Raw genomic sequence first — 26,597 nt, 5'->3', positions numbered from 1 at the left:
GATGGGAGGGCTGATAGGAGATTATGTTGGGACGGTGATGTAAATGCCTTGAGATCCAAGATAAGGTTAGTACTTAATTTTGTTCACAGTGGGAGGCTATGAAATTTCTGGGCAGGGGAGTGGTGTGATCAGACCTATGCTTTGGGAAAATCAATCGGGAAGCAGAGAAGATGAGCAAAAGGGGGAGAAGTCTGTTAAGTCACTATTGCAGTAATCCTTCTAGGTAATGAGCCAAGCTTATAACAGTGGGAAAAACAAAGGGAAACATGCCAATAATGAGGACAAAAGGGCAGAAAGAAAGAAAAGCTTAAGGATAAATTTTGAGACTGCCTACAATTGTGGAGTGGGAAATAAAAAGAGAAGTAAACAGCGGGAGTGTTCTAGAGTCTGAAGAAAATGATCTCGTCAAGGAACCCAGGAAAGGAGAGACTTTCAAAGAGGAGTGGGCAGGTGGTCCTTGATTGGTGCTTTAGTGCCGTAAGGAAATAGAGGAAGTTAATGTCCAAGCAAGAAGGTTGTTGGTGACCTCCAAGAAAGGGTTTGACAGTGACAAAAACGGAATTTTTTAGTGTTTCCTTTGCCTTTCAGAAAACCTTGTCAGTGGAATCAGTGCAGCAATTCCCCAAACCATCTAACCTTAAAAAACCTGACAGTGGGTTCAACTGAAATAATGAAACCGTTTTGGTGAGTAGAAGGTGGAGCTCTGACATGGCTTACAGGTGTGTCATCCTACTTCAATCTCGGCTCTGCATCACTCTCTTCACAAAGCCAGAGTCACTTCAGTATGCTTCTATCCCTTCTGTCCCAATCCTTAAGCTCAGGTCTATCTGATCTTTGAAAACTCTGACCTTAGACAAGAGGGATTTACACAGCTTCAGCCCAAGGCCTGTGATTCAGTATCAAATCTCTGTTGCTAATTCTGGCCTATATTTGATAACGAAAGTTATACATTGTTCCTGAAGTGCAATTTCTATTTTGTGCCTGATTTCTACTAGCTGATCTCTGTTCCTGAGGCTCTGTTTTAGTAACCTAGTCAGAAACCTCGTCTCCCTAAGGAGGAGACTATCTGTTCCCATCTGTCTTCCGGGCACTGGAGTTCTTCTGCTTAACTCTATACAGTGGCAAAGTCCCTATTCTCTTACTTGGCAGCAGACCTTCCTCAACCCACCTGCTCCTAGAGTCTTAGGCGTTGCGTTCCATCCAATACCAGACCATGCTACTACTCCCCACTGGCCTCCCTGAAACGCTTTCCCAGAATCCCTGTCTTCTGTAACTTTTCCTTCCACCGCCCATGTTCTGCTGTAGGACCAGGTGCCCAGAGCACCTTTGAGGGAGTTACCTTTCTGTGTGTCCATTCCTCAATTGTTTCGATGTCCCAGCGCTTCCTGACTTAATTCATTCCACTGGGTTACAGATTGGGTGTCTGCCTTACCTGATACATGGTAATAGGTTTTTTAAAAAATCCAGTCTCACCTTTGCAAAGGGCATCAAGGAGATGAGAAAAGGGGAAGCTTATGTCTGTATTCACTACAAGTGGGAGCACTAGTAACTTGGTCCAGAAGAAAGAGATTCTATACTACCCTCATCCATTAATAAAATTCATGGCATGTGCTTCGTGTACTTGGAGATATACTGGAAGCAGAGAGAACTAATCCATGAACACAGATTACAGCAGCATATTTGTTGCCAGTATTTGCAGTATGAACAAAGTTGTCAACAATAATATTTTGATGACAATACTTGAAATAAAAGTACAAACAAAGCCCATGTGTAATGTCAAACAGTAAAGTGTTAAGTTCTCTCTCTCTCTTTTTAAGATTTTATTTATTTATTCATGAGAGAAACAGAAAGAGAGAGAGAGAGAGAGAGAGAGAGAGAGAGGCAGAGACGCAGGCAGAGGGAGAAGCAGGCTCCATGCAAGGAGCCTGACATGGGACTTGATCCCGGGTCTCCAGGATCAGGCCTTGGGTGGAAGGTGATGCTAAACCACTGAACCACCTGGGCTGCCCAAGTGTTAAATTCTCTAGATGTCTATCTAATCTGATCTGATGGCTCTGGTAACTGAGCACAAACACAGACATAAACTTCTCTCTCTCTCTCTGTTTTTTTTTTCCTTAAGATTTTATTTACTTAAGACGGAGAAAGACCAGAGATTGCATGAGTGGTGGGGAAAGGCAGAGGGAAAGGAAGAAGCAAGGGAGAGGAAGAACAGACTTCCCACTGAGCAGGGAGTCCAACACAGGGCTCAATCCCAGAGATCATGACCTGAGCCCATGGTAGATACTTCACCAACTGAGCCATTAGGCATCCTGACATAAGCTTCTCTTGACAGGGCTATTTGCTTGGAAAGGGATTGGCTAGAATCCAGAAATATTAACATGATCAGAACCTTTCATAAAATGAAGAGAGGAATGCTTCCCCATTTCCAAGATAGCTGGGCCCAAGCTCCATTACACCACAAAGAATAAATAATGTGTCCTCTTGAGGATGGTGATGAACATCATAACATTTGTCACTTTCTTATACAATTTTCCCACTGCATTGCAAGATGCTTTTTATCATTTAACCTCCATGTCTAGCAAGTTGCCTAGCATATAACAGATATTCACTAAGAATTGTGTGAATGAATGAATGAATATTTGATTAAATGATAGAGGAGGAAAGAAAGGAAGAAAGAGAGGGAGGAAGAAAGGAGGGAAGGAAGACAGGGAGGAAGGAAGGAAGAGAGGAAGGAAGGAAGGAAGGAAGGAAGGAAGGAAGGAAGGAAGGAAGGTAGGAAGGAAGGAAGACAGTGATAGAACTAGTCTTTGGGCACTTGTTGCCACCATGTGTGCTGGAGATGAGACATAATCCTATTATTTAGGAAAAAAAAAAGCAAAAGCAAGAATGCCTAAACACTACCATGATTAACCTTTCTCCACAACTTCATTAACATATATGAAGAACTGGCAAAAGGAAGAGGCAACGGGGAGAGTCTACACAGGGTCATGAATCCTTCCCTCCCACAGCAAGACAATGTGGAAAGGAAATCTATAAAATGCCCTGATTCAAGTTTAAGTTTCAAAAGTACTCTAATATTTCCATACCCCCCCAACCTTGATGAAAAAGAATATTCTATTTAACGAAGTGTTTTAAAAATCATATTTGAAACAGTTACAGTAAACCAAGTATTTGTTAATTTGAGAAAACATCTTCAAAAATCTATTCAGGTGTGTCTTCTGAAGTACAGATCAAAATGGTGCATATCTATTCAACAGTATTCCCACAATTAGTGAAAAAGTAGACTAGGAAATGATGAAGTTTCTTTCAAATAACAGGGGGTGGGGGGGAAAAAGTCTAGATCTGCCCTGAGAATACAGTTTGCCACTCGCCTTAAGTGCTCGGCTATTGATCACTCAAAAGCTGGCTGGTAAAAATTGGGATGTGCTGTAAGTGAGAAAACATGTACTAGATTTCAAAGACTTTGCACAAAAAGCCATAGGACATAATTTGTTGGTAAATTTTTATACTGATTACCTGTTGAAATATTTTGGATATACAGACTTAAGTAATATACAATTAATTTCACCTATTTTTAATTTTTAAACATTAAAAATTGTGTCTACTATAAAACTTAAAATATTATTTGCATCATATTGCCATTGGATAGTATGGGGCTAGATTCTATTTTTACATCCCCTGGCCCATCATTGTAGGTGGCTCAATAGGTCCTGGGTTTCCAGAGGAACCAGAGCAGATGGAAGAGCTACAGAGGTATCTTGGGTATAGATTTTTAAACCTTTACTTAGCATGCAAAACTGACTGGCCTTCTAAGGTAGAAGTATAACATCAGACATGAGCAGAGCTTTTAGAAAACTTTCCGTCATGTTTCTTTATTATATTATCTTCATCTTTAAAAGATAAAATGATCCACAATAAGGATTCCACTAAACAACTGAGCATACATTTGTGGGTGGGTTAAATAAACACACGTGAAAACTCTAGTGTGCTGTGTGGGTATTTGACCGTGTCGGTAAATGACTGTCCTGTCATTTGTCATATTCCTGAATTGGATAGAGTTCTGGCTTGGCAATCACATCTGAGGTCTAACCTGCAACAATCCATTTACTACCCATTATTCCTACATGTTCTAACTAAAACAGATCAGAGAAATCAACTCACAAAATCAATCTACCTTGATTGTTTTTTTTTCCTACCTTCCTTTCTGAAAGCAATGTTATTATTGTTTCTTTAGACACGTGCTAATGTATCTACAATTTCTAACCTAGCTTTTCTTGGCCATGATTTTTTGCTGATCAACTAGGATTCTCAGGTAACCTTTTTATAGACATCAGCTATTTAAATGCAGCAAGTTAGTTCAATAAACTTTTTTTAAGTGAACTAAACCCCTCCTTTATCTAGCTCCTCATCTTGACATTATTTAAGCATACCTTCTTCCTGGTATGTTTTTATCAGGTTAGTGTCCCTGTGAGTGGCTAACGCTTGTAGATAATTTGCTAAGGAGGGGTGGCTTCTCTTTTCTTAGGGAACTGTCCTCTTACATAGAGAAGGCTCTCAAGAACATCTATATCATATATAGTGTGTACGTATACTATAGGGTATGAAGCTTTTGGAAAGTACTTGTAAATCAATCCTGTAAACCAGTAACCAAAGAACCAAGGAATGTTCTTTCAAAATGCCCACGCAGAACTCAAAACCACCTCTGATGTTATGACCTATACAGTAGGTCATGAATATAACTGGAAGCAAAAGTTGTAAAATCTTTTGACGGCCCCAAACTTTTATCAAGCATAAAAGGAGAAAAGCAGAAATGAGTTTAAAAATTCCCCCAAGGTCTATGATGGCCAAGTCTCAACTATGAATTCCTGACTCTTATCTATCTTTAAATTACCAGAATCTGCCTATTTCCTGGCACCGAGAAGACAGTCAATGAAAATTTCCTGAAAAAAGAAAGGGAGGAAGGAAGGGAGGAAGGGAGGAAGGGAGGACGAGTGGGAGGAAGGGAAAGAGACATAGAAGAAAGGAAAAGAGGCTCCACTTTGTTGATTCGTGAACAACGTAACTGCCACCTGAATGGACGGTATTAGCTATGACAAATGTAGGATTGGACAGGACACTTGTGTACCTGACACCATGGCCGTGCCTTGGTGCCAGTGTGTCCTCACCCCTCCACACACTCATATGCAGACAGTCCGTATGGCTTAGAATTCATGCCTCTGCTTATACTTTAATATATTAAAAATATTTATTCATATCACATATCCAGTGGCAGGACAGCTTTCTTTTTTATGGTACTATGAGAATCCACAGCCCTTTCATTTACATTTTTATCATTTCTGTATATTTGGGATCCTACATCAATTAAGAATAATTTGGGAAAAGCAGAATTGAAAAAAAGGAGATATGAAAAGATGGCTAAATACAAATAGACCCCAGGTAAGATTATAGTACCTAATATATATTTTTTTCATCTCCATCCTATTTACTGGTCTAGCTTTTTTCTCTAATTCAAAACATCCACAAGACATACATTTTTTCTGGTTGTTTATTTCAACCCATTATTATCTGGATTCACTAGCTGAATACGTTTATATTTTTAGACCCACCTCATTTTACTTTATAATGCTACATTTTCAGTTGGCATCTCAGCTATTTGATGTTCTTCTGGGATTCTTATCTCATCCCTTAAGCCTCCTTTGCTCCATCAGTGGTGGTTCATTGTTGCATTCAGACTAGTCCCAATTACACATAAATTATTGTTCTTTTCACTTGCTCCTAACTCTGTCCTTCTATAAATTCTTTATGCAGTCAAAGGGACTAAATAGAGGAAAAACTCCTCCTGGATCCCCTCAATACATCATTTGCGTGTCACTGGAGGGTGGTAGAAAAGGAATGGGTTTTAGAACCAAGAAGACCCTTCTGGTTTCAAATTACTTAATTTTATGCAAATTACTTTTTTGATTTTTTGAGTCCCAGTTTTGTCTTTTGCAAAAGGATGACGATAATACAAAATGATAGAACTGCTGTGAAAATTAAATTAGCCTCTCCCAAAATTAACATGTGCAAAAGCATTAGCTTCTATACAATGAGCACCTACCATAACAAAGCTGAGAATCAATGAGGTCAAGTAATTACACAAGTTAGCAGTAGATCCAAGATCCGAACCCTGGTAATGTCTGATTCTAAATCGACCTCAATAATTATTAGTTCTTTTTTCTCTTCCAACTGAATCTAAACATGCCTGTCCCTCATGGACGCATCCTATCATTGAGTAGCCAAAATGCCATGTTCCCAGAGAAGCTTTATCTATAGCCTAAGTCCAAACTGATGATTTTCTTTGCTAGGCTACCACAGCATTTCACTAGCTATTCATTAATACATCAAACTGTGACTTAGTGCCTCCTAAATCTCAGTCACTCCTCTAGACCTGGGACGAGTTTTCGAAATGTTAAGGTTACATCAGCATGAGCCTGCACCCCTGCCTGGACTGTAAACCTCCTGAGGTCGGGAGAGTCCTCATTATTTTCACTCTGGTTACCGTTGTCTTTATTCACTGCAAAGTAGGTTACAAACAAAGGTTTAATACATCAGGGACACATTCTAATCTAAGTTCTGCCACTGTTTGGGCTGCAAGACTATGAGCAAATCTAATTTTCCTAAGCCTGGATTTCATCATCTCAACATGATTACAATCTATGTTGCATTATTATTGTGAGCCATTCTGTGAATGACAGAGCCTTACAGAAATGTAAAGGGTCATGTTGTTGCTACTGCTGGTGTCTCACTGTTATTAATGAGTGCATGAATATCAGAAGGAATATTCAGCAGATCACTTGTGCACTAGCAGCTGTAAGGTCCAAAGTCTGGTTCCACACCAATGCTTTCTTAATTCCATTAGCCTATACCTGTTGCTTAGACTCTGCTCTGAATCGGTTTCTGGGCTCTGATGGCCGCCTGCTGGGAAGGGGTCCTAGTCCTGCCTGCTGGTGATCCTGATGTGGGCTGCTGACCCCCAGCACTGTGGACTGTATGTGTAGGGCCTCATCCCACAATCCTGTTCAGTTCCCCAGGTCCCCTGGACTTGCCTGTTCTGACCAGCCCACCCTGTCTTACTCATGTGCACCTTTTTTTTTTTTTAAGATTTTATTTATTTATTCATGAGAGACACAGAGAGAGAGAGAGAGGCAGAGACACAGGCAGAGGGAGAAGCAGGCTCCATGCAGGGAGCCCGACGTGGGACTCGATCCCGGGTCTCCAGGATCAGACCCTGGGCCGAAGGTGGCGCTAAACCGCTGAGCTACCCGGGCTGCCCTTCATGTGCACCTTTATGAGACCACACCACGTCTTTGCTTCCTCCATACGGCCCTGCTCTGTCCTACTTGTTAGTGTACCAGTTCCAGGCTACCATCTCTTCGGTAACCTTGGGGCAGCACTGGCCTCTGAAGACCAAGTGACCCTCCAAGAGAGCTACTTGCCAGAAGCCTGCCTGCCCACAGTCCATGCTGCCATCCTCACTTGGCCTTCTCAGCCCTACATGTACCACCAGCCTTCTAGACCCTGTCATCAAACCCATGTCAAGTGCAAAGGCTACAGGTCTTCAGGGGGAAAAAAACACTCAAATCTTGTGGTCTGTCCGAATTTCCCATCCCTTTTTACCTATGCTCAGCTTTTCTAGGCTTGGCTAGTTTATATATTGCTCAAGCTTGGACTGATTTAGCTCCTTACAGTTTGTGCTTCCATGCCATTAACCTGTTTTTACATGGTTCCTTTGCAACCTTTCATGTGTTTTCTCTTTCTGATTCCTTTAAGTTCTCCCTTCTAAGTGAATGAAGCCAAGACACTAGCATATTCACATCATAAAATTTATGCAAATCCAATTAATCCAATCAAAGCTTGTTTGTATAAAAGCCTGTCTTATGTGCTCTTTAAAGTCACTTCCCATGAATGGAAATCTTAATTAGATGACTAAATTTAGAAGGATAGAGCATCTTGCAAGAAAACCAAGAACATTTAATCCTTTTTTTTTTTTTTACATTTAATCCTTAATACCATAAACTGGAAAATATGAATTTCACCTACCAGGAATAGTACTGCTTGGTTTCACATAAATTTCAATCCATGCTTTCTAAAAAAACTAGAATATCATGCTCTCAGATTTCTAGAGCAACATATAGATGTATATATTTCACTTTACCTTCCAATTTAAAATGAGGAGATAAAGATATTTACTACACAGGTGAGCCCACCTGCTATGTAATTTAGAAAATGCAAGACAAGGTATCCTAATTATAGAAGAAAAACAGCAATAGTAACAAAAATACCCTTGCCAATTTAAATTTTAATTGTGTATATCAACATAAGCTTCCATAATTGTACCAATACCAATCTTTTAGCACTGTCCATGTTGCAAATAATGATTGAAAACCATGTAGTATGTATGTCAGATGGGTTGTCCTCTTAGGCACTATCTAATTAAAAGTTTATTTCACAGCAGTATTTTTATTTTAGAGTAGGAAAATGTAAGCACTTCTGGAACACACTTGGCAGTCAAGATCAACGTGATGACTATTTCTCTAGATTCCTTAAAACTCTAAAACAATGTTCTAATGTTTTCCTTCTAGTAAACTAAATTAAAATCAGTCACAGAAACAGAATTACTTGTAAGACAGGCAGATTTAGGTGTCCCATTTTGCAGACAGAGAAAATGAGTCTAAGACATTAGAATGTGTATCAAAGACTTACCTCTTCATGCTGGTAAGGGAATCCCTGCATATTATCGTAATGTATTTTCTACTATGTGTCCTTAAGTTCTGAACCTAATTATTTCTGTGCCATCTGCCTTTCCATTACAGACATTCTTGGAGTTCCTTCAACAGGAAAGGTTTCTCCAGCCTAAATGGCTTTGTATATGTATGCTCTTGCCCTTCCCTCACTGCCCTGACTAGCCAAGGGCGCCTCCTCTCAGAAATCTCATTCCTTCTGTCTTCCTCTCTCAGGCCAGTTTTCAGGATTAGTCTATTTTAAGTCTCCCGTAACACTAAACTTTGACTTCCTTGAGGAGAGGGATCCTTTCTTCCATCTTTGAATATGCGGTGTCCATTACACATACAAAGCCTTGTCCAGGGAGAATTCAGTAACTGTTTTTTAATGGACAAACGAAGGAAAGAATTATTGAATCCCAAATCATTGTACTTCAATGTGATTGCTAGCAGGCTATATCATTTGCACCCACTGGATAAGGTAGGCAGCTAATTTGCACTTGGTTGATTTTCCACTCTAACTGGGAAATCCTGAATTTCAATGAAAAGTATCCATAAACGATAAAATCCTAATTTCATTTTCCTGGTTCCTTCTGAAGTTAATTGAAGTTGTAAGTAATTTGCCTACCCAAGCAGCATTAAATCTTTCTTTACTCATTAATGTCATTTTCTAAAGTACCACTAACTTTTATCACTCTCTAAGGAAACAAACTCTTCTCAAAAACAGTTCTATGTATCGAGTCAAACGTTTCAACTCTTCATTTAGGATTAGTAATGAAAATGTACATACTATGATTCAGAGATCTGAGTGACAATAAAGTCATGACTTATTTCATTTAGAAACTCTGCCAGCAGGAGGACACCTGGGTGGCTCAGTCAGTTGGGCATCCAACTCTTGGTCTCAACTCAGGTCATAATCTCAGGGTCTGAGATCGAGCCCCGCGTAGAGGCCTGTGTTAAGCTCTGTGCTCAGCGCAGAGTCTGCTTGTCCTTCTCCCTCTGCTTCTGTCTGGGCTGGTGCTCTGTCTGTCTTCTCTCTCAAATAAATAAATAAAACCTCTGGAAAAAAAAAAAAAGAAAGAAAGAAAGAAACTCTGCCAGCTAGCTGAATCCTACATCAGAAGATCAAAAAAAGTTTTCTAATTTACCAAATAGACAAACTTTCAATGTAGAATGTATTGCTTATTTGATTTACAAAATAGAATGGAAGATGATATGCTCTTTAAATCCACCAATTCATTCTAAAAATAAAAACAGGGGGAGAAGTATTGAAATACGGAATATGTCACATCTGATGAAGAGAAAGCATATGCTACAGAAATGCTTACAGAGTAACAATTTACAGTTGTAAAAGTTTGTGCTGTGGACAATTAAAGATGGGGGAAATATGGTTACAGAAGCAAAAATACGATGATGTTAAAGATTTTTAAAACAAAATGATAGGTGTTTGAAATATTCTCCATTCTAAGTAAATATTTTGAACTATATTTTATATGACTGATTAAATTTACAAATAAATGAATAAATGAAAAATGTGCATGGGGAAAATATCTGAAATCAGGGATGACTGGTAACTAAAACATTAAAAAATGGGTTTTGGAAAGATAATTTGGACTTCATAACGTAAGTATCTAGCAATGGGTACCCCAAAGAACTTCAATTCCTGCTTCTCCAATTGTGTTCTTTAAATACATTAATAATTACTAATATCTACCATTTGAAAGTCATTATATTAGGCACTATGTAGTGAGCAAGAGGCAAAAATATACAAGACATATTTTCTGAATTTAAATTCCTTTTTATGGGCAAAATACTCTCATGTAATTAGTTATAATACATAAATATGTAGTGTACTACATTGTATATGTGACATACAACTGGAATTTTAACAATTATCTGACTGCAAGACAGCAAATCCACTTAGAAGATGTTGCCTGGAGTTCTACCTCAAGGACTGAAAACCTAGATCAGTCTCATTTGGGAAGAAAATGCCACAATTTCTTAGCAATGTCTACTATGGTCATGGGAAGGAGACAGTGTACATCATCATCCAGTGCTTTTGTCTACCTGAAGAAAAGTCTAACCTACTCCCTTCACAAATGAGAAAATCAACCACAAGGAGACTTTATACTGACCCCAAGGCTAATGCATTAAAGAAAACAGTATGCAGACCTTCTGATGTATTTGCCAGGGGAGAAAGTACACCTGGAATACATCATTCAGTGCTGGTGCCCTACCTTGTCAAGTGAGGTCAGCTGTGAAAGCCAGACTCAAATCCATGCCATGTGAACATGAAAACTCTAAGTCTCAAAAGAAGAAGAAGAAGAAGAAGAAGAAGAAGAAGAAGAAGAAGAAGAAGAAGAAGAAGAAGAAGAAGAAGAATCGTCAAAGTACTGAAAAATAACATCATATGATACTGGTTTCAAGTGGTGAGAGGCCTAAGAGCAGACAACTCAGAGAGAAACTTTACTTCATTGAAAGGTAAAGTGTTGGGTGCCTGGGTGGCTCAGTGGTTGAGCGTCTGCCTTCGGCTCAAGACATGATTCTGGGATCCTGGAATTGAGGATCCTGGATTGAGGCTCCCTGCAGGGAGCCTGCCTCTGCCTCTCTCTCTCTCTCTCTCTCTCTCTCTCTCTCTCTCTCTCTGTCTCTCATAAATAAATAAATAAAATATTTTTCCTTTTTTAAAGAAAGGTAAAATGTCCTAATAGTTACACTTGTTTCATACACATAAAAGGCTATGTAAGGAATCATGAGTCAGTCTGTTAGTCTCCTGCCCCAGGTGGAGTTCAAACTCTTCCAAATCAAGTATCTAATGATACAGAGGACAGAACTACTTGATTTTCTCAAGACCTCAAAGGCAGTAAACAGCAGAAGTAATGAGGAGAAGTAATGAGTAATGGCCTCTCAGGCCAGTGAGTTTCTCTTCTTTCTTTCTTCCTCCCTTCTTCCCTCCCCTCCTTCCTCTCTCTCTCTCTCTCTCTTAATTTCAGATCATTATAAAACCTGTATATATAAAATGTATTACCAGAACTCACTATGTCCATACTATATCACATTATCGCTACTGTACCTTTTCTTTGGTCTTGCTGTCTCTCCAGCTCCCTATCCCTCGTCCACAACTACACTTTTATGGAAAGTATCTAAGAAGACAGACTATTATTCAAAAAGGATTTTAAAGGCCAGGTAGATCACTGTTGACTAGAAGCATCAAAGGAGGAGTTATGAAAGAAGTGGGATTGTGGTTGCCTAAAGTAAAGGCTGAAAAGTATTTAAGCAGATGGAAATGATGAAGAGGGAAAATAACATAAAGCACAGCAAAGAACTGACTCCTCAAGTCACTGCTATTTTGCAGAAAATGGCACTACAGGATTGGACCAAATATTTCTACAATAATTTTAAGAGTATCTTAAGTCCCTTCAAAGAAAAATGACTTCAAAACATACAAATATATAAATGTCTATGCTTTTCCTTGAAATACACACACACACACACACACACCACTGTGTATTTCTTTCACGCCTCTAACTAGTTGACAAACTTAACATAATGACTCTGCCTTGGGTGCAGTAGCTATGCTATATGTTAATTATATATAGTGTTATATTATATCGTGTTATATTAAAATAACACTATAAGACTTTGGAATCTGTGCATCAAAAATGGGTAGGTTTTTATTACATCCACTTGTAGCAAGTTTCAAACGTAGTTTAACTTTTTGTCTAAAAATATTTGATGTTAGAAGCATAAAAGACATAGGAGAACCAAATGATTTGAGAATTAAATGTTCTTTTTCTTTATCTGTCACTACCTTTTCACTATCACAGACAGTGTCAATTGTAAATACAATATTCAGTGAAATCTTTTCGGTCAACAGTATAAAAGCCACGAGGGAAAAGCTCCCATAATAATCACATAGTCTTCCTCTCTCCCTCCCAACTAATACTGCTATGCGGAACAATTTCTTGCAGGTGATCTTAGCCCCACCAGGAGATGGCAAAAAATTTGGTAAGGGGACAAGGCCCATCTCTGTGTTAAAAGCACATATCTGCCATTTTGCTAAGGTATGTCAACTTCCTTGCTGTGGGGTTATGGGCCACTTGTTTAATCTTTTTGTGCCTCAATATCCTCATCTGTAAACTGAGATTACAGTTGTGCCTATCTTCAATGATGGGAGGATTCAATTAATATATATAAAGTACTCATGGTAATGCCTGATAAATACCCAGTGCCCACATATGACAGCTATTTGTATCTTTCCTCATTAATTGCATGACCGTGGGCAAGTCCCTTAATTTGTCTGACCATTTGTTTGAAAATTAAGAGATGAAACTAAATGATTTCTAAGGCTGCTTTCATGACTAACAAATCTCAGCCACAAAGAAGCATCTTCTAACATTGGATTCACAAGTCTTTTCCAAAAATTGAATGTCAAAAAGCGCCTAATAGTGTAGCTTGAATAAAGTGTTTACTGGATTCCTATATCTGTATTCTAGACTTAGCCCCAGGAGAAATAAAAAGGGGACCCCAAATAATCATGTGATTAGGAGCCAGAATGAAGAGGAAACAAAGGTCTCTTTGTGAAAGACCAAAAGGGTTGTCACGTAGTTTTGACTAAGTCTCTTCATTCAGTTTAGTAACTGAACGAAGCCAACACTGCAAAGGCACGTGTGAAGGAGGAGGTCATTGTCACCAACCCAAAGATATTATTTTGTTTTTTAACTGGAAATGTTAGGAATTCATTTTAAATTACAATATGAGGCTCCAGGTGCACTATCTCTATCCAAGACTGCTCAATTTTGGTGTCTGTGAAAACTTGGCATTCTGCTTTGAGGAGATCTCTGGAAATATAAGATGCTTCTCAGGATGAAAAGTGCTTCTGTGCACCCCAGTGTGAGAAAAAGATAAATCTGAAATCTCAATTAAAAAATCTTGATAGAGAAGTACAGTTTTTGCTGGCATGATTGAAAGCACTCTTTAAAAAATGGGGATCATCACATGAGAAAAACAATACACAATTTACTCAGGATAGAGGTTCTGGTTCTATCAACACAAATCCTGCTTCCCTTGGAGAGGAAATGCCACACACAAGCTATTTTGGTAATACGTAGATATGTCAGGACTACATCTGTATTTAACTGACCTATGATTTCATAAGTCTTTTATACTTTGAAAGATTTGAAGAAGGGAAAGTTGGGATTTAATCCTGGTTTTGGGATTTGGAACAAACCAAGTAAGCTCTTTTAGCCTCATTTTCAAGGTACGCTTCTCACTGAATATTGTTCAGGGAAAGAGGGAATGAGGAATACAGGGAGAGTCTTGGAAAGTTACTAACATTTTATCAGAAAAAAGCCCAACCTAAAGAGGCTGCTACAAGTCTTTTTGCTATCTGTATGTTAATTAATAACTGATTTAATTAGAGTTATGAATATGAAAAATGATTTTTTGTTGATGAAAGAAATGACTTTTAATTAGCATGATGAATGCTAAGAATAGAATCTTTATTGGTGAAATTAAATATTTTCAAGCTATGTGGATTGACTAAAATAGTTTGGACATTCTTTCTATCCTTGAATGAATAACCCATAAGACTCCAGTGAGGCCTGTAACCTATACTCCAGTGGCTTATTCTCAGCGGATCTTGGGTCCAGCCAGTGGTTTAGGATTTCTGCATGAAGCACATCAATGCAAGGGCACAGAATCCAACCTTGTCCGTGATGAACCTTTCATACAGGGGTTCATACACTTAAGACACCTCAAAGGACAAAGAGCTGTCAGTTCACTGAGCATACAGAACAGGGCATGTGGACTTTTTTTTTTTTTTTTTTTTTTTTGCCTGTTTTAACAAATGGTTTTTAAGTAACTGCATGCTCATCAGAATTTGGTCATTATAACCTCATTATCACAACCTTAGTTGGTGCCTGAATAACTTACCTACTGAGAATAACTGAAGAATTGGGTATGATGAAGTTAGCTCTAGTCAGATTATAATACCCTGACTTTGAGATGCTTATGTCTAGTGATGGAAACAGGAATAAAAATAAATACAACACAAAGCACAATATAAGGCTATTTTAATATCATAATCTGCTGAAGAGGCTAAAGGAGTCATAGAGGAGAATGTGGGAGTCCCAAGAAATTTGCTTACTGCTAAGTCTGAAGAGATATAGCAGAATGTTCCAGAAAGTTGGGGGTTTTTTTGGAGGGAGAGAGGGGTGGATGGTGGAGCATTATAGAGGTTAGAAGCAAGAGAGATAAAAATTAATCCATATAAGAAATTCCAAGTTTATTACAGACCAAATTATATATATGCACTGTATACACACACACACAAACACATTCACTTACATATTCACTCACTGAGAAATATCCACCAAAAGACTGCCTTTAGAATCTTTTCTTTCTTTTTTAAAAAATTTTTTAAATTTATTTATTCATGAAAGACGGGGATGCAGAGACACAGGCAGAGGGAGAAGCAGGCCCCATGCAGAGAGCCTGATGTGGGACTCGATCCCCGGTCTCCAGGATCATGCCCTGGTCTGACGGCAGCGCTAAACCGCTGAGCCACCTGAGCTGCCCCTGCCTTTAGAATCTTAAATGCACCTGGTCTGGGAAAAAAATCTTTCGGATTCTGTTTCATATAACAATAACAAAAAAAAAATGGTGGTTTTACTGACAGTGATTTTCAAACTACATCTGTCATAATAAGACTAAAAAAAATAACCAGCCTGCTGAGTGAAAACTGGCACTCTCAGAAATAGTTTAAATAGTACTGAATATAGAACTCCACTTCACATATTTTAAAATATCTTCCATCCAAATGATATTCTTTATGATTTTCCAGTCTGTTAAAAGGATCCTCCTAACTATAGGTTAAGATCTCTGAGATCAGAACTTGCCACTCAACTTGATGAATGAATGGGAAGGCTGAGCTGCTCTATTGGCTATTCCACTGGTTCTAAAAGCCAATGAAGTTTTGTCTTTCAACATGTCTTTGAACATCCCATTGCCATGTCTGGTTGTAACTGAGCCTATACATTAACAAATATATGGATACTGTAAACAGCACACCGATACATAATCGATATGCTTTAACTCACCTCTGTCTTCTAGAAATGTCACCATTTATGTTGGGAATGAAATTAGTGGGAAACTGCATGCAGCCAACAGAGCATTGGACTTGAAGTAATAGATTCAGATCCTAGATGTGTCATTTACCAGCTGGAGGGAACTGCTAAAGCCCCCTAGATGTATTACTGCACAGACTATATGAAAGGGTTAAAGTGAAAAATAATAGGTTTGCTTCATTTGTTTCACAGAAATGATTAAGCCACCTGATGTCATTTCACTATGTACTATCAATAAATATTATTGGCATTTATGCTAAAAGAGCAGCTATCAGTTATCGAGTACTTGATGCGTGCTCATATTTAATTCTCATAAATCATCGTGTTAAGTATCATTATCTCAATCTTACAGACAAGGATGCGGAGGCTTGCAGCTCTAACTTGCTGCACAATATCCGAACGCCTGAAGGGCAGTGAATATACCTTCCTCCTTATACAAGTTCAAGCAATAGCATTGTACCTGGTACCTAGTAGATGCATTATCATTTAAAACTTTTACAAATAACGTCTTTTTGGAAAAATGCAAGTTTAAAAATTAATATGATACAGCACATGCCTAACAGATGGTATCAATATTGTTCCCTGGAAACATTATTTTGTCTCAAACTATACAAAAGATTGGGATGTAGTCATGCTATGAGCGGTCATAATCATCTCCAGTGACCAGTGGGTATATAACCCATGTAATCTGCTCGCAGTATGTTTTCCTCATTTTGTCTCCAAAGTATATTCTCACCTATTTTATTCTCACAACAGCTCTAAGAGGTAGGAAGAAATAAGTCCACATTTTTCAGATAAGGTAACTGGCCCAGAAAAACCACAGGGATTACCAAGGGATAGGAGTTGGAGGGGACAAAGAAGACAGCAAGAGAAAAAGGGACAAGAAGATGGGGAGAAGGAGAAGCAGAGGGAGAAGGGGAGAGAGAAAGGAGAAGCAGAGGAACGCTAGCTGGTTTTTAGACCAGCCTCTGTCTTCCCCTCGGCATCACTGTCTCCTTTACCAGTATGCAAAGTGGAGAGGATCTTTGGAAAAAGAGAGACAAAAAGAAACGCAGGAAGGGAAGGAAAATATGAATGAATGAATATGAATGAGACTATCTAAGTGAGGGAAGGTCCTAAGAGACATATGGAGGAGTTTAATCAGATTCATAAGCCTTCAAAGTGCGGTTCTAACTTTTAGGGAATCTTGTATATCTGACAGTCTGATAAAGCTACAGAGGCTCTTACTAGAAAAATGTGTTTGTATATATGTATGTGTGAATATATATATATATATATAGTATTTACACACAATTTTAATGAGTTTGCTGCACCCCAAATTTAGTGCTAAGTCCCATTTTAAGAAACATGTCTTAGAAATAGAACCCCTGCCCCGTAGTGTGCAGACCTAGAAACCAGACAGCGGTTCCACATAAATGCAGGTTCCTGCAGCACTGGATCAGCATATGATACAGAGATAAGAACCATGGCTTCCGATCAGAATAACAGAAATATCTTTGAATCCCTTCTGCTGCCACCCACCTCCCTACAACATTTTGAGCTTAACGGGAAACAAAACAATCTCCTACACCACACTGAAACCATCATCTACACTGGGACACAAAGCTTCTGATCAAACCAGAAAAACTGAAATGGAGGGTAAAAGATTTGAGAAAAATTTGACTCCTCTAGTATTGAATCACTATGACCGAGTATCTTTAAAGATCTATTTAATGGGTTAGGATAAAGGGATGTAATAGAAGAACTAGAGGCACAGGCTTTGGGGATTCTGACACTGTCAATGTGGAACTCCTGGCTGGCACTCCAACCTCTTCACATCCAAATTTCCTTCATAAGCTGAAGGTAAAAAATGAATTAATAGATTTAAATAATTTAACACAAGTCTGACACATAATCTGACTTAAACATATTTCTCATCTATAAGTGGATTTAATGATAGTACTACAGTGGTGAGCATTAAATCAAGTAATGCTAAATGTATCTAACACAGTGTCTGCTGCACAGGAAGTACTAGCTAGTGTCAGCCTACTTGAAAAAATAGAGGGATCATCAAAGGTAGGAATCGTGGACTTGGTGCCAATAACAGAGTTCTGAGTTTTGCTACTCTTGCTGTTCAGACTCCCCAATTTTTGTGGGTGAGTGGGTTGAATCGGGTGGCCTCTTTCCACCTCTAGTATTTTATCAGCTCTGGAATCCACTGACAAAACACATTTTGCTAGGTGCCTTAAATAGATTATCTTGATTAATCATCACAACCTGGAAAGGACTAATGGTATAACTAATATGTATAGCTGGTATATGGTATACCTAATGGTATAGCTAATGGTATATAGCTGGGCACTCCTCTGATATCTAAGTGAACCCATTTCATACTCATGATAACCCTATGAGGTCAATACTCATATTATCTCCATTTTACAGTGGAAGAAACAGGTGTAGAAAGACTGGCTCAGGTTCACACAGCGGGAAAACGGCAGATCTGGGCTTCAAACCCAAGCAGTCTGACTCCAGAGTCTGTGATCTTAACCTCTCAAGAGGTAGGCATTTTTATCTCCAGTTTATGAATAAGAAATTTTTGCCCAAGGTCACACGTAGAGTAAGTGAGAGAAATGCAGATAAGAATCCAGGCTTGTCGGACACCCATATCCATGCTTCTTCAGCACCATGCCACAGGCATGTGTTCCAGGAGCTGAAATAGGAGCAAGCACTCAAGGCGAGGTTCATAGAAGAAGAGGTCCATGGGAAAGCTTCAGACACTTTGATCTAATAAGCTGGAGGGCCTGGACACAAGATGTCTTTCTGTCATTATCTACCCGTCACATTTATGACTCAACACCCTTGGGACAACAGCAGTAGCTGCATCTCTCACAGTCTCAGAGTCCAGAGGGAGTTTCCTGAGGATGCAGACATTAGGAATCAGAAATGTTTCCTAACACTCAAATCTTCCCTGCAGATAATCCCTCATAGGATTACCATGAGTATGAAATGGGTTCACTGCTGGATTTTTTCTGCCTTGGTTCTGGCTCTACGAAGATGAATGTTCTAGCCCTGGTGTCCTTCAAATCACCTGTGTTGTTGCTTAATGACCTAAGGAACAAGAGCTGCTCATGGCCACTGTATCCAAAGTTGGGGTGCAGAAAATATTGTCATCCCCAAATCTTTCAATCAATGAAAAATCAAAGATCACTAATTAAATTTATGTCCATAAAATTATGTATGTGGTGCTTCAGCAAATGCTACACAGATCAAGGTGAATAGGACATTTTCAAAGAGCTTATAAAGCATGTTGTCTTTGGGGCACCGGGGTGGCTCAGCTGGATAAGCATCTGCCTCGGGCTCAGGCCATGACCCTAGGATCCTGGGATCAAGCCCCACTGTTGGGGCTCCCCACTCAGCAGGCAGTCTGATTCTCTCTCTCCCTCTGCCCCTCCCCCTACTCATGCTCTCTCTCACACTCCATCTCAAAGAAATAAATAAGATCTTCAACAACAACAACAACAAAAAAGCCATCTTTGTAAATGATCCCAAGTTACAGGTATTTTCTGAAAACACAATTAAATTAATATTTCACAACACAAAATAGACTTGAGGATAAAATTTAAAGTTTGAAATTCTTATACTGGAATTTTAATAAAGGAGAGCCCTATACTACTGTCCCCAAAATGTCCTAAAACACCCCCCATTAGACAATGTCCCTAGTCAGTTCCCAACAAATTGAGAAAAATATTCAGCCGGGGATTCCAGGACTCATCAATGAGACGCTAGTCTTCCCCTTCAGCCGTATATCCTCAGTGTTCCCCACACACCACTCTTAGAAACAAGACAAACCACTTGCTGTTTCAAGAGTACAGCCTACGTTTTCTGCTACCAAGTGGCTATCCGTGTAGCTGCTTCTGTGATGTCCTGACGCCAAATCCATTCCAGCCTCTTCTGCAAGTCACATCTCAAATGCCACCATTTCCTTCATGAGGCCTTTCCTCTAGATAAAAACAAGCTTGTCCTCTTCTGAACCCACCAAAGGTCTTTGTGGTGTGTGTATATGTATGTGTGTGTGCGCACACTTCTATTACGGTGATTTATATTATGACCTTGGCATATTTACCTAATTTCCCAAATTAGGCTGTAAACTCCTTAGGAGTTTGGTTTATTTCTGAAGTTTCCTTTATAACGTCTACTCTGTCTGATGTCATGCTTGCAACACAGGAATTCATTAAACATTAACTGAATTATCATTTAATTAACCATGCTAATGATTTACTGATCTCTTATCTCTTATGGAGAATCCACTATGGGCCAAGGATGACATTTATGTATTATACCTAATTTAATATTCAAAATCCTGTGACTTAGGAAATTGAGGCTTAACAAGCTTAAATAAGTTGTTCAAGGTTACACAGCAAGTAGAGTTCCCAACTGTTAACATAGCAGCAGGAATGTACTTTGGATCGGAATCCAAATTTGTTAGATTCCAAACCTGGGCTCCAAATCAACACTACATAAAAGTGATAAAACTGAAAAGATATATTGCTTTTGATTTTTAGATAAATGAACTTAGCAAGTATGAAACAAAACCACAGCTTGTGGTAGTGAGGAGAGCTAGTTTTCAAATTAATCTAAAGAATTAAAAATGAGTTTTGAAGGTTAAAAAATATACAATACGAGGAACATTTGTCAGTACAGTCCAAGAAATGTAAAAGGGGGGGGGGGGAGACTGTCTGAGGCATTTATTTAGAATAACTCATGAGTAAACTGAATTTTGTATTATAATAGAAAAGGCTCCAGCTCTGGAGGTTGACCAAGTAGGGTTAAAATTCTGAGTATAACACTTTGTGTCATAACTTGGGCAAGTTACCTTATCTTTCTAAGCCTCAGTTTTTGCAAATATTAGGTGACAATAATAACAAATGCTTTCATAGATAATGCAAATATTAGACAGGTATAAGGTATATAACTCAACAAATGATGGGCACAACTATTATTATTATTATCAGTAATATTGTTTTCATGCAAAGTGACTGTGCTAAGCCAGTGTTTTTGAGAGGAAGGGAAAGACAGAGGTGCCATTACTGTTCCCTACCTCTCACATTGTGAGAGCATGCTATTCGGAGAAGCAGAAGAGGAAACAAGGGCCAGCAGCTCAGCTAGCCTCTAAAACCCTACATGTCCCTCTCTTCAGATGGGCCTCCTAAATTCTTTCTCTTGCAACTTAAGAACTAAAAGTCAAAATGTGGAAATTAAGTCAGATCCTCCCTTTGAAAACCCCTCAATTTTTATTCTAGATGCCTGTCACATTAGCCATCTCTCGTCCCCTCTCATAGAACATGTTCTTTAGAAGTAGTAGAAGTAGCATGGCATTTGGCATCAGTCCCATGGGCATACAAGCACCACACCCACCATTTTTATTTTCAAGTGTTTCCATTTTATTATCTGATCCTCAGTGTCCTTAAATGTTATCTGAAGAGGAATGCTCTGAAGAATAAATGCAGTTATGGCTTATCAGTGCCCAGCACAGAGTATGCACTCAATAATGACTTCATTCCCTTTCTCCTCCTAGCTTCCCTATAAGTGGGAAATAACCAACATCTTAAGGCCAATATGTTCTCGTCTCTAACTGGCACCTGCCACCATGGACGGATGGTTAGGATCTGAAATGCCATCTCATTTAAGTAAGACACGTAATGGTAATTACCAAGGGCCAAGTTACAGACCTTATTGATTACGGTCATAACCAAACCAGTGACCTGAAAGAGACAGACTTTTTCTTTTAAAAAAATAAATAAATTAAATAGATAAATAAATAAATAAATAAATCACACAGAAAAATCCCTGGGCTATTCAGAAAACATGTGCCTGAAAACCCAACATCTACAGAGAGAAGAAATCCCTAAAATGACTAAATTCCCTCTCCTCTCTCAGTTTTTCAAATGGAAGGGAGAGAACACAAACATGAAGGTGGACTTTTTAGCAAATTACAGTATCAGAAACAAAACAAGGCATTTTCTGGCGCAAGGTCTAACACTTGTCCAACCAGGACAGCCAAGCTGAATTCAAAGTCGACTATCATGGGGGCCTGGGATAAACGAAGTTACTTTGAAGTTACCAAGAAGTTCCTTGGTGGAATTCCATTATGCGTGTTAGGAACTTCTCATCTTCTGGAAAAAACAAAACAAAACAAAACAAAACAAAACAAAAAAAACCCATGAAATCATTTTCCCCTAAAATCAAAGTAGACATGAATGTCCACACCCAGTGGGTCCGAGTGATGTTCCCAACATTCATTCGTTGAGATCGACACGTTCCGCCACTGGACCTCAAACTTCCCTTTCCCTCTCCTCTTCGTGTCCTAACTGCCTGTCGTGTGCTGGGAGCTGGAGAGAGCGCAGACCGCGGGGAGGACACCTGCACGCTCGGACCCTGGCCAGGGCCATCGCGTCCTCCGAAGAACCAGCACCAGGTCCCCTCCCGAGAACTTCGCACCATGTTCGCATACGTAGATTACGATGTGATCGCCATCCTAACAGTGTCCGTAAACACACACACACACACACACACACACACACGCCCCAAATCCGCCAGGCCCTCGCAGCCAGGCTGTCAGAGCAAAGCACCTGAGCTGCCCCGAGAGCCCAGCCGAGCCGCCTCTCAATGCATCTGGTCCTCGGCTCCTGCTGGAATTTCCAGCAGCCCCTGCCGGGAGCCTCTGCACCTGGCAGTCCCGGAGTCTGTTCCAGGCGCCCGGTCCTGGTCAGCCCAGCCCCCGGGCACTTGCATCTGGAAGGCAGGGCGGTGGTGCCCGGGAGCCGGCGCCCCCTCCCCCCCCCACCCCCCGCGGCCGAGGCCCGCTCCAGGTCGCTGGGCGCGGAGGCGCCGACCCGCCCGCGGGCTCCCCTGCGCCTCCGCGGGGATCGGGGCCGCGGGCCGCCCGCCGCACGCTCCCCCGGGGCAGGCGCTGCGCTCGGCTCGCCCAGGAGCTCCGCCGCCCCGACCTCGGCGCCCCCCGCCCCCTGGCGGCGAGGGCCGGCCGGAGGGCGTCGGACGCGAGCCCCCCCCCCCCCCGCCGGCTTACCACGAGCACGGGGACCCCGGCGGCCAGCGAGTAGAGGAGCGCGGGGGGCACGGCGCTGCGGTCCTCCGGGCCCGGGTAGGGCTTGCGGTAGGCGCTGTCGTGGCAGAAGAAGCCCTGCACGTTCACGCTGAACGTGTCGGTGTACTCGAAGTAGTACGCCAGCATCACCGTCCCTGCCATGATCACCATCTGGAAATAGAGCATGCTGCTGCCGAGCGCCGCGGGCCGCCGCGGGGGCCCCTGCCGGGGCCGCGGGGCCGCCACCGGGGGCGGCGGGACGGCGAGGCGCGGCCGCGGGCAGAGGCGGAGGCAGCGCCGGGAGCCCAGGCGCCGGCAGGCTGCGGAGGAGGCGGCCGTCCCCCCGGACGAGCCCCGCGCCCCTCCCCGCCCCCCGCCCGCCGCCCGCCGCCCGCCGCAAGCGCCGCCCGCCCGGCCGCGGGGTCGCGCGGGAGGGCGGGGAGTCCCCGGAGGCCGGCGGCGGCCGCAGCGCCCCGCGGGCGGCCGAGCGAGCAGCGAGCGTCGGCGCCGCAGCAGCGCGGGCGCAGCCCCCGGGCCAGCCCGGAGGAGGCGGCGTCGGCGGACGCGGCGGCACGAGCCGGGCGGGCGGCACCTGCGCCCCGCGGAGGGCGGGCGCAGTGGAGCTGCCGGCGCTGCTCGCGGGGGGAAAAGCCGAACACGGGGGGGGGAGGGGGGAGGGGAGGCAGCAGAGAAGGAGCTTCTAGAAACTCCTTTCCGAGGCAGCAGCGCGGCCGTGGCAGGAACCCGCGCGACGCCGGGGAAGACGGTGCGCGGCCGCGTCTCGGGGGCGCCCTGGCGAGTGTCCCCGGCGCGCGCCCCGACCCCGACCGCGACCGCGACCCCGACCCCGAGCCCCGCGCAGCCGCCGCGCCGCGCCGCGCCGCTTCCCAGGCGCCCTGACGGCGGCGCAGGGCGTTTCACACTCCGACTTTCTCTGCTCCCCGCCAGCGCCGCGGGGCCTTGAGTGCAGAGCCACAGTCACAGTTCAGCAGCGCAGGAGCATCTGGCGTAACGGCCCCTTCCTCCTCCGCGTGCTCCCCGCTCGCTCGTCCTCCGCCAGCTCCTCTCTAGCTGCTCCCGGGGCCAGGAGGCACTGCAGGGGCCCGGGGCGCAGCGGCGCCTGCCGCCCGGGGGGGGGGGGGGGGGGGGGGAGGGGAGGGGGCAGGGCGCCTCGTCCCGCTCTGCCCGGAGCTCGGGGGACTGCGGGGACTCTCCAGGGGTCGGTGGACGGGGAGGGACACCAGCGCGGCTCACGCCACGCGCGTACGAAGCACGCCCATACACGGGCACGCACGCGTGTGCACAGCTCTGTAAGGGGCTGTGCAGCTGCAGATCTGTAAAGAACCCAGTTTGGGGATGCCTTGTGGGTGCAAGCTCAGCCAGCGAACTTGGGGGTGGCGGTGGAGGTGGGGGTGGGGGAGGACCTTAGCAGAGCCTGCCGCTGCTCACAGCCTCCACTCGGGAAGAACAGGTGAGGAAGCATATGCTAGAGACAGGGGGATGAGAAAATTCCCAGAGCCCTTCCCCTCTGGTTAACATGTAGATTACTTTAGCAGGTTTCCAGAATATTCATTCACTTTGATGGGTTGTACTTGATGATTTTTAGAGGTGGATCTTTAGCATCAGGAAAAAAGCAGCATTGGTAGGCTAATAAGGCCATTTAAATTTGGCAAAAGATTGGTATGTTGGGGAAGTAATAGCAGTGTGAAATGTCCTTAATGAGGGATACCTTATCCACCACATGTTACTAAACATCATTTAATAACTACTTGCTGGATAAAAGACCCTGAACAACATGTATAATAAGCAATTTGGGGCAGTGGGAGGAAATCGTTCCCTAATGGACAAAAGTGGCTTGCCATATTATGAAAATGTAACTACTACAAAGACACATGATTTAAAAACCCATTCAGAGAATCATATGAAGAGCTTGAGAGTGTTTAAACTGCTCTTCTGGTTGTACCCAGGCATCTCCCAAACCTTCCTACTTAATAGAATTTTTGGAATGGTCTTAATATTTTAAGGGTAGATTTTAAGGGTCATTCGGATCAAGGAAAGTGATGGAGGTGATTTATCCGAGCCAATGAAAACATGCATTATTTTTGAAATTAAAATGCATGTACTGCATTGTTAACGTGTATGGGGTGCCTAGACCTGTGGATGTAACAAAGCAGGGTCCTAGCCTGTCCTGTTCACTCTCTTGTCCCCAGCATGAGCAGCGTATGCCACATTGTAGGTATTCAGTAAATATCTGGTGAGTAAATTAATGACTGTGCTCCTCTAAGGACAGTGGCGAGGTATATGTCAAGGCTTAGGGAATCATAATCTTGACGTCCATGCCCACTTACATGGGATACTGGCACTGAACGTATACGGTTAATGTAAGCGTAGCAGCTCTGGTATTGCTTCGGTTCAAATCCAAGCTCTGCTACGTACCAGCTCTGGAAACCTGGCCAAGATGCTTGACTCTTTTCTGCTTTAGTTTCGTCACTAGTAAAATCAGGATAATATTATTACCAACTAATACAAGGTTGATACGAGGATTAATGATGCTCAGTTATGTCCGGCACGTAGTGAATACCTGTGTCACATTTAAATTTTATGAAATTTGACTTGTACACATAAACATATCTAGACTTACAGAGACCTTAACTCAGGTCTCTCCAACATCTATCACGAGTCACTTCCTTCTAATTTTTGGCTTACAAAACAATTCTGGGGGCATCCCTATTTCTGTAGATGTATACACTTTTCTATAGATTTATGCACATTTTGTCTTCTCTTTCAGATGCTGTTATCTCAGGAATAAGATATTTTCCTTCAGAATCTTCAATATCCCCATCATTTGTCCATATAAGACATAGACAGTCAAATAGTATTGTTGACCGATTCATGGTTGACTAATGATCCAATGCTGAAATTCAGAGTTAATACTGAATCTTAATTCACATTATAAAGATACCAATATTAAGTTCAACTTCCATGAATATTTGAGCAGATTGGTTATTCATAGAAATGATGTGAAGTGGATGAAAGAGCATGAGCTATGTGCCTTTGGGCTGGTTATTTTACTTTCCTGACTCTGAGCTTTTTCAGGGATAAAATGAACTAATTTTTCTTACCTCTGGGCTTATTTTGACAATTAAATAAGACTATGTAAAGTACCTAGCCCAAAGAAGGTATTTGTTTGGTATGTTTCTTCACTTTATTTTCTTATACATTAATTAGGCTCATTCTTTTCCAAAATACATCTTTTCAACTTCAAAGAACCCTTACGAACCCTACCTCAATTTTTAATTTACCTTTCTATCGTTTTTAAATTAACAACAGCACTGCTTATATTTAATCCTTGGGAATCCTCGCCTAAATTCTTAATTTAATTTAATTCTTAGGCACATCATTGTGCTTTCAAATATATTATAGCAGTCGATCTTTCTTTTTTTTCCCCCCCCCTAAGGATTTTATTTATTTCTTCATGAGAGACCCACAGAAAGAGAGGCAGAGACTCAGGCAGAGGGAAAAGCAGGCTCCCTGCAAGGAGCCCGATGTGGGACTCAACCCTGGACCCTGGGATCGTGGCCTGAGCCACCCAGGCACCCCAGCAATCAGTCTTTCTTAAAACATTAT

The 26,597-nt window shown here is 41.9% G+C and overlaps 1 protein-coding gene across 1 annotated transcript in view; it reads right to left on the bottom strand.

Moving 5' to 3' along the window:
* PLPPR5 (phospholipid phosphatase related 5) overlaps window positions 1-23,948 on the bottom strand; it is a gene marked incomplete at its 5' end in the record, with an annotated part of 121,137 nt that extends 97,189 nt beyond the window's left edge. Inside the window, one exon of the mRNA XM_072751309.1 lies at window positions 22,953-23,948. Coding sequence (XP_072607410.1) covers window positions 22,953-23,948 — 996 coding nt within the window. The remainder of the gene's footprint in view (window positions 1-22,952) is intronic.
* Window positions 23,949-26,597: the final 2,649 nt, after the last annotated feature.

Source organism: Vulpes vulpes, chromosome 3, assembly GCF_048418805.1.
Source record: "Vulpes vulpes isolate BD-2025 chromosome 3, VulVul3, whole genome shotgun sequence".
Lineage (NCBI taxonomy): Eukaryota > Metazoa > Chordata > Mammalia > Carnivora > Canidae > Vulpes > Vulpes vulpes.
Note: the sequence above shows the minus strand (reverse complement) of the source record. Positions and strands in the feature narration are given on the sequence as shown.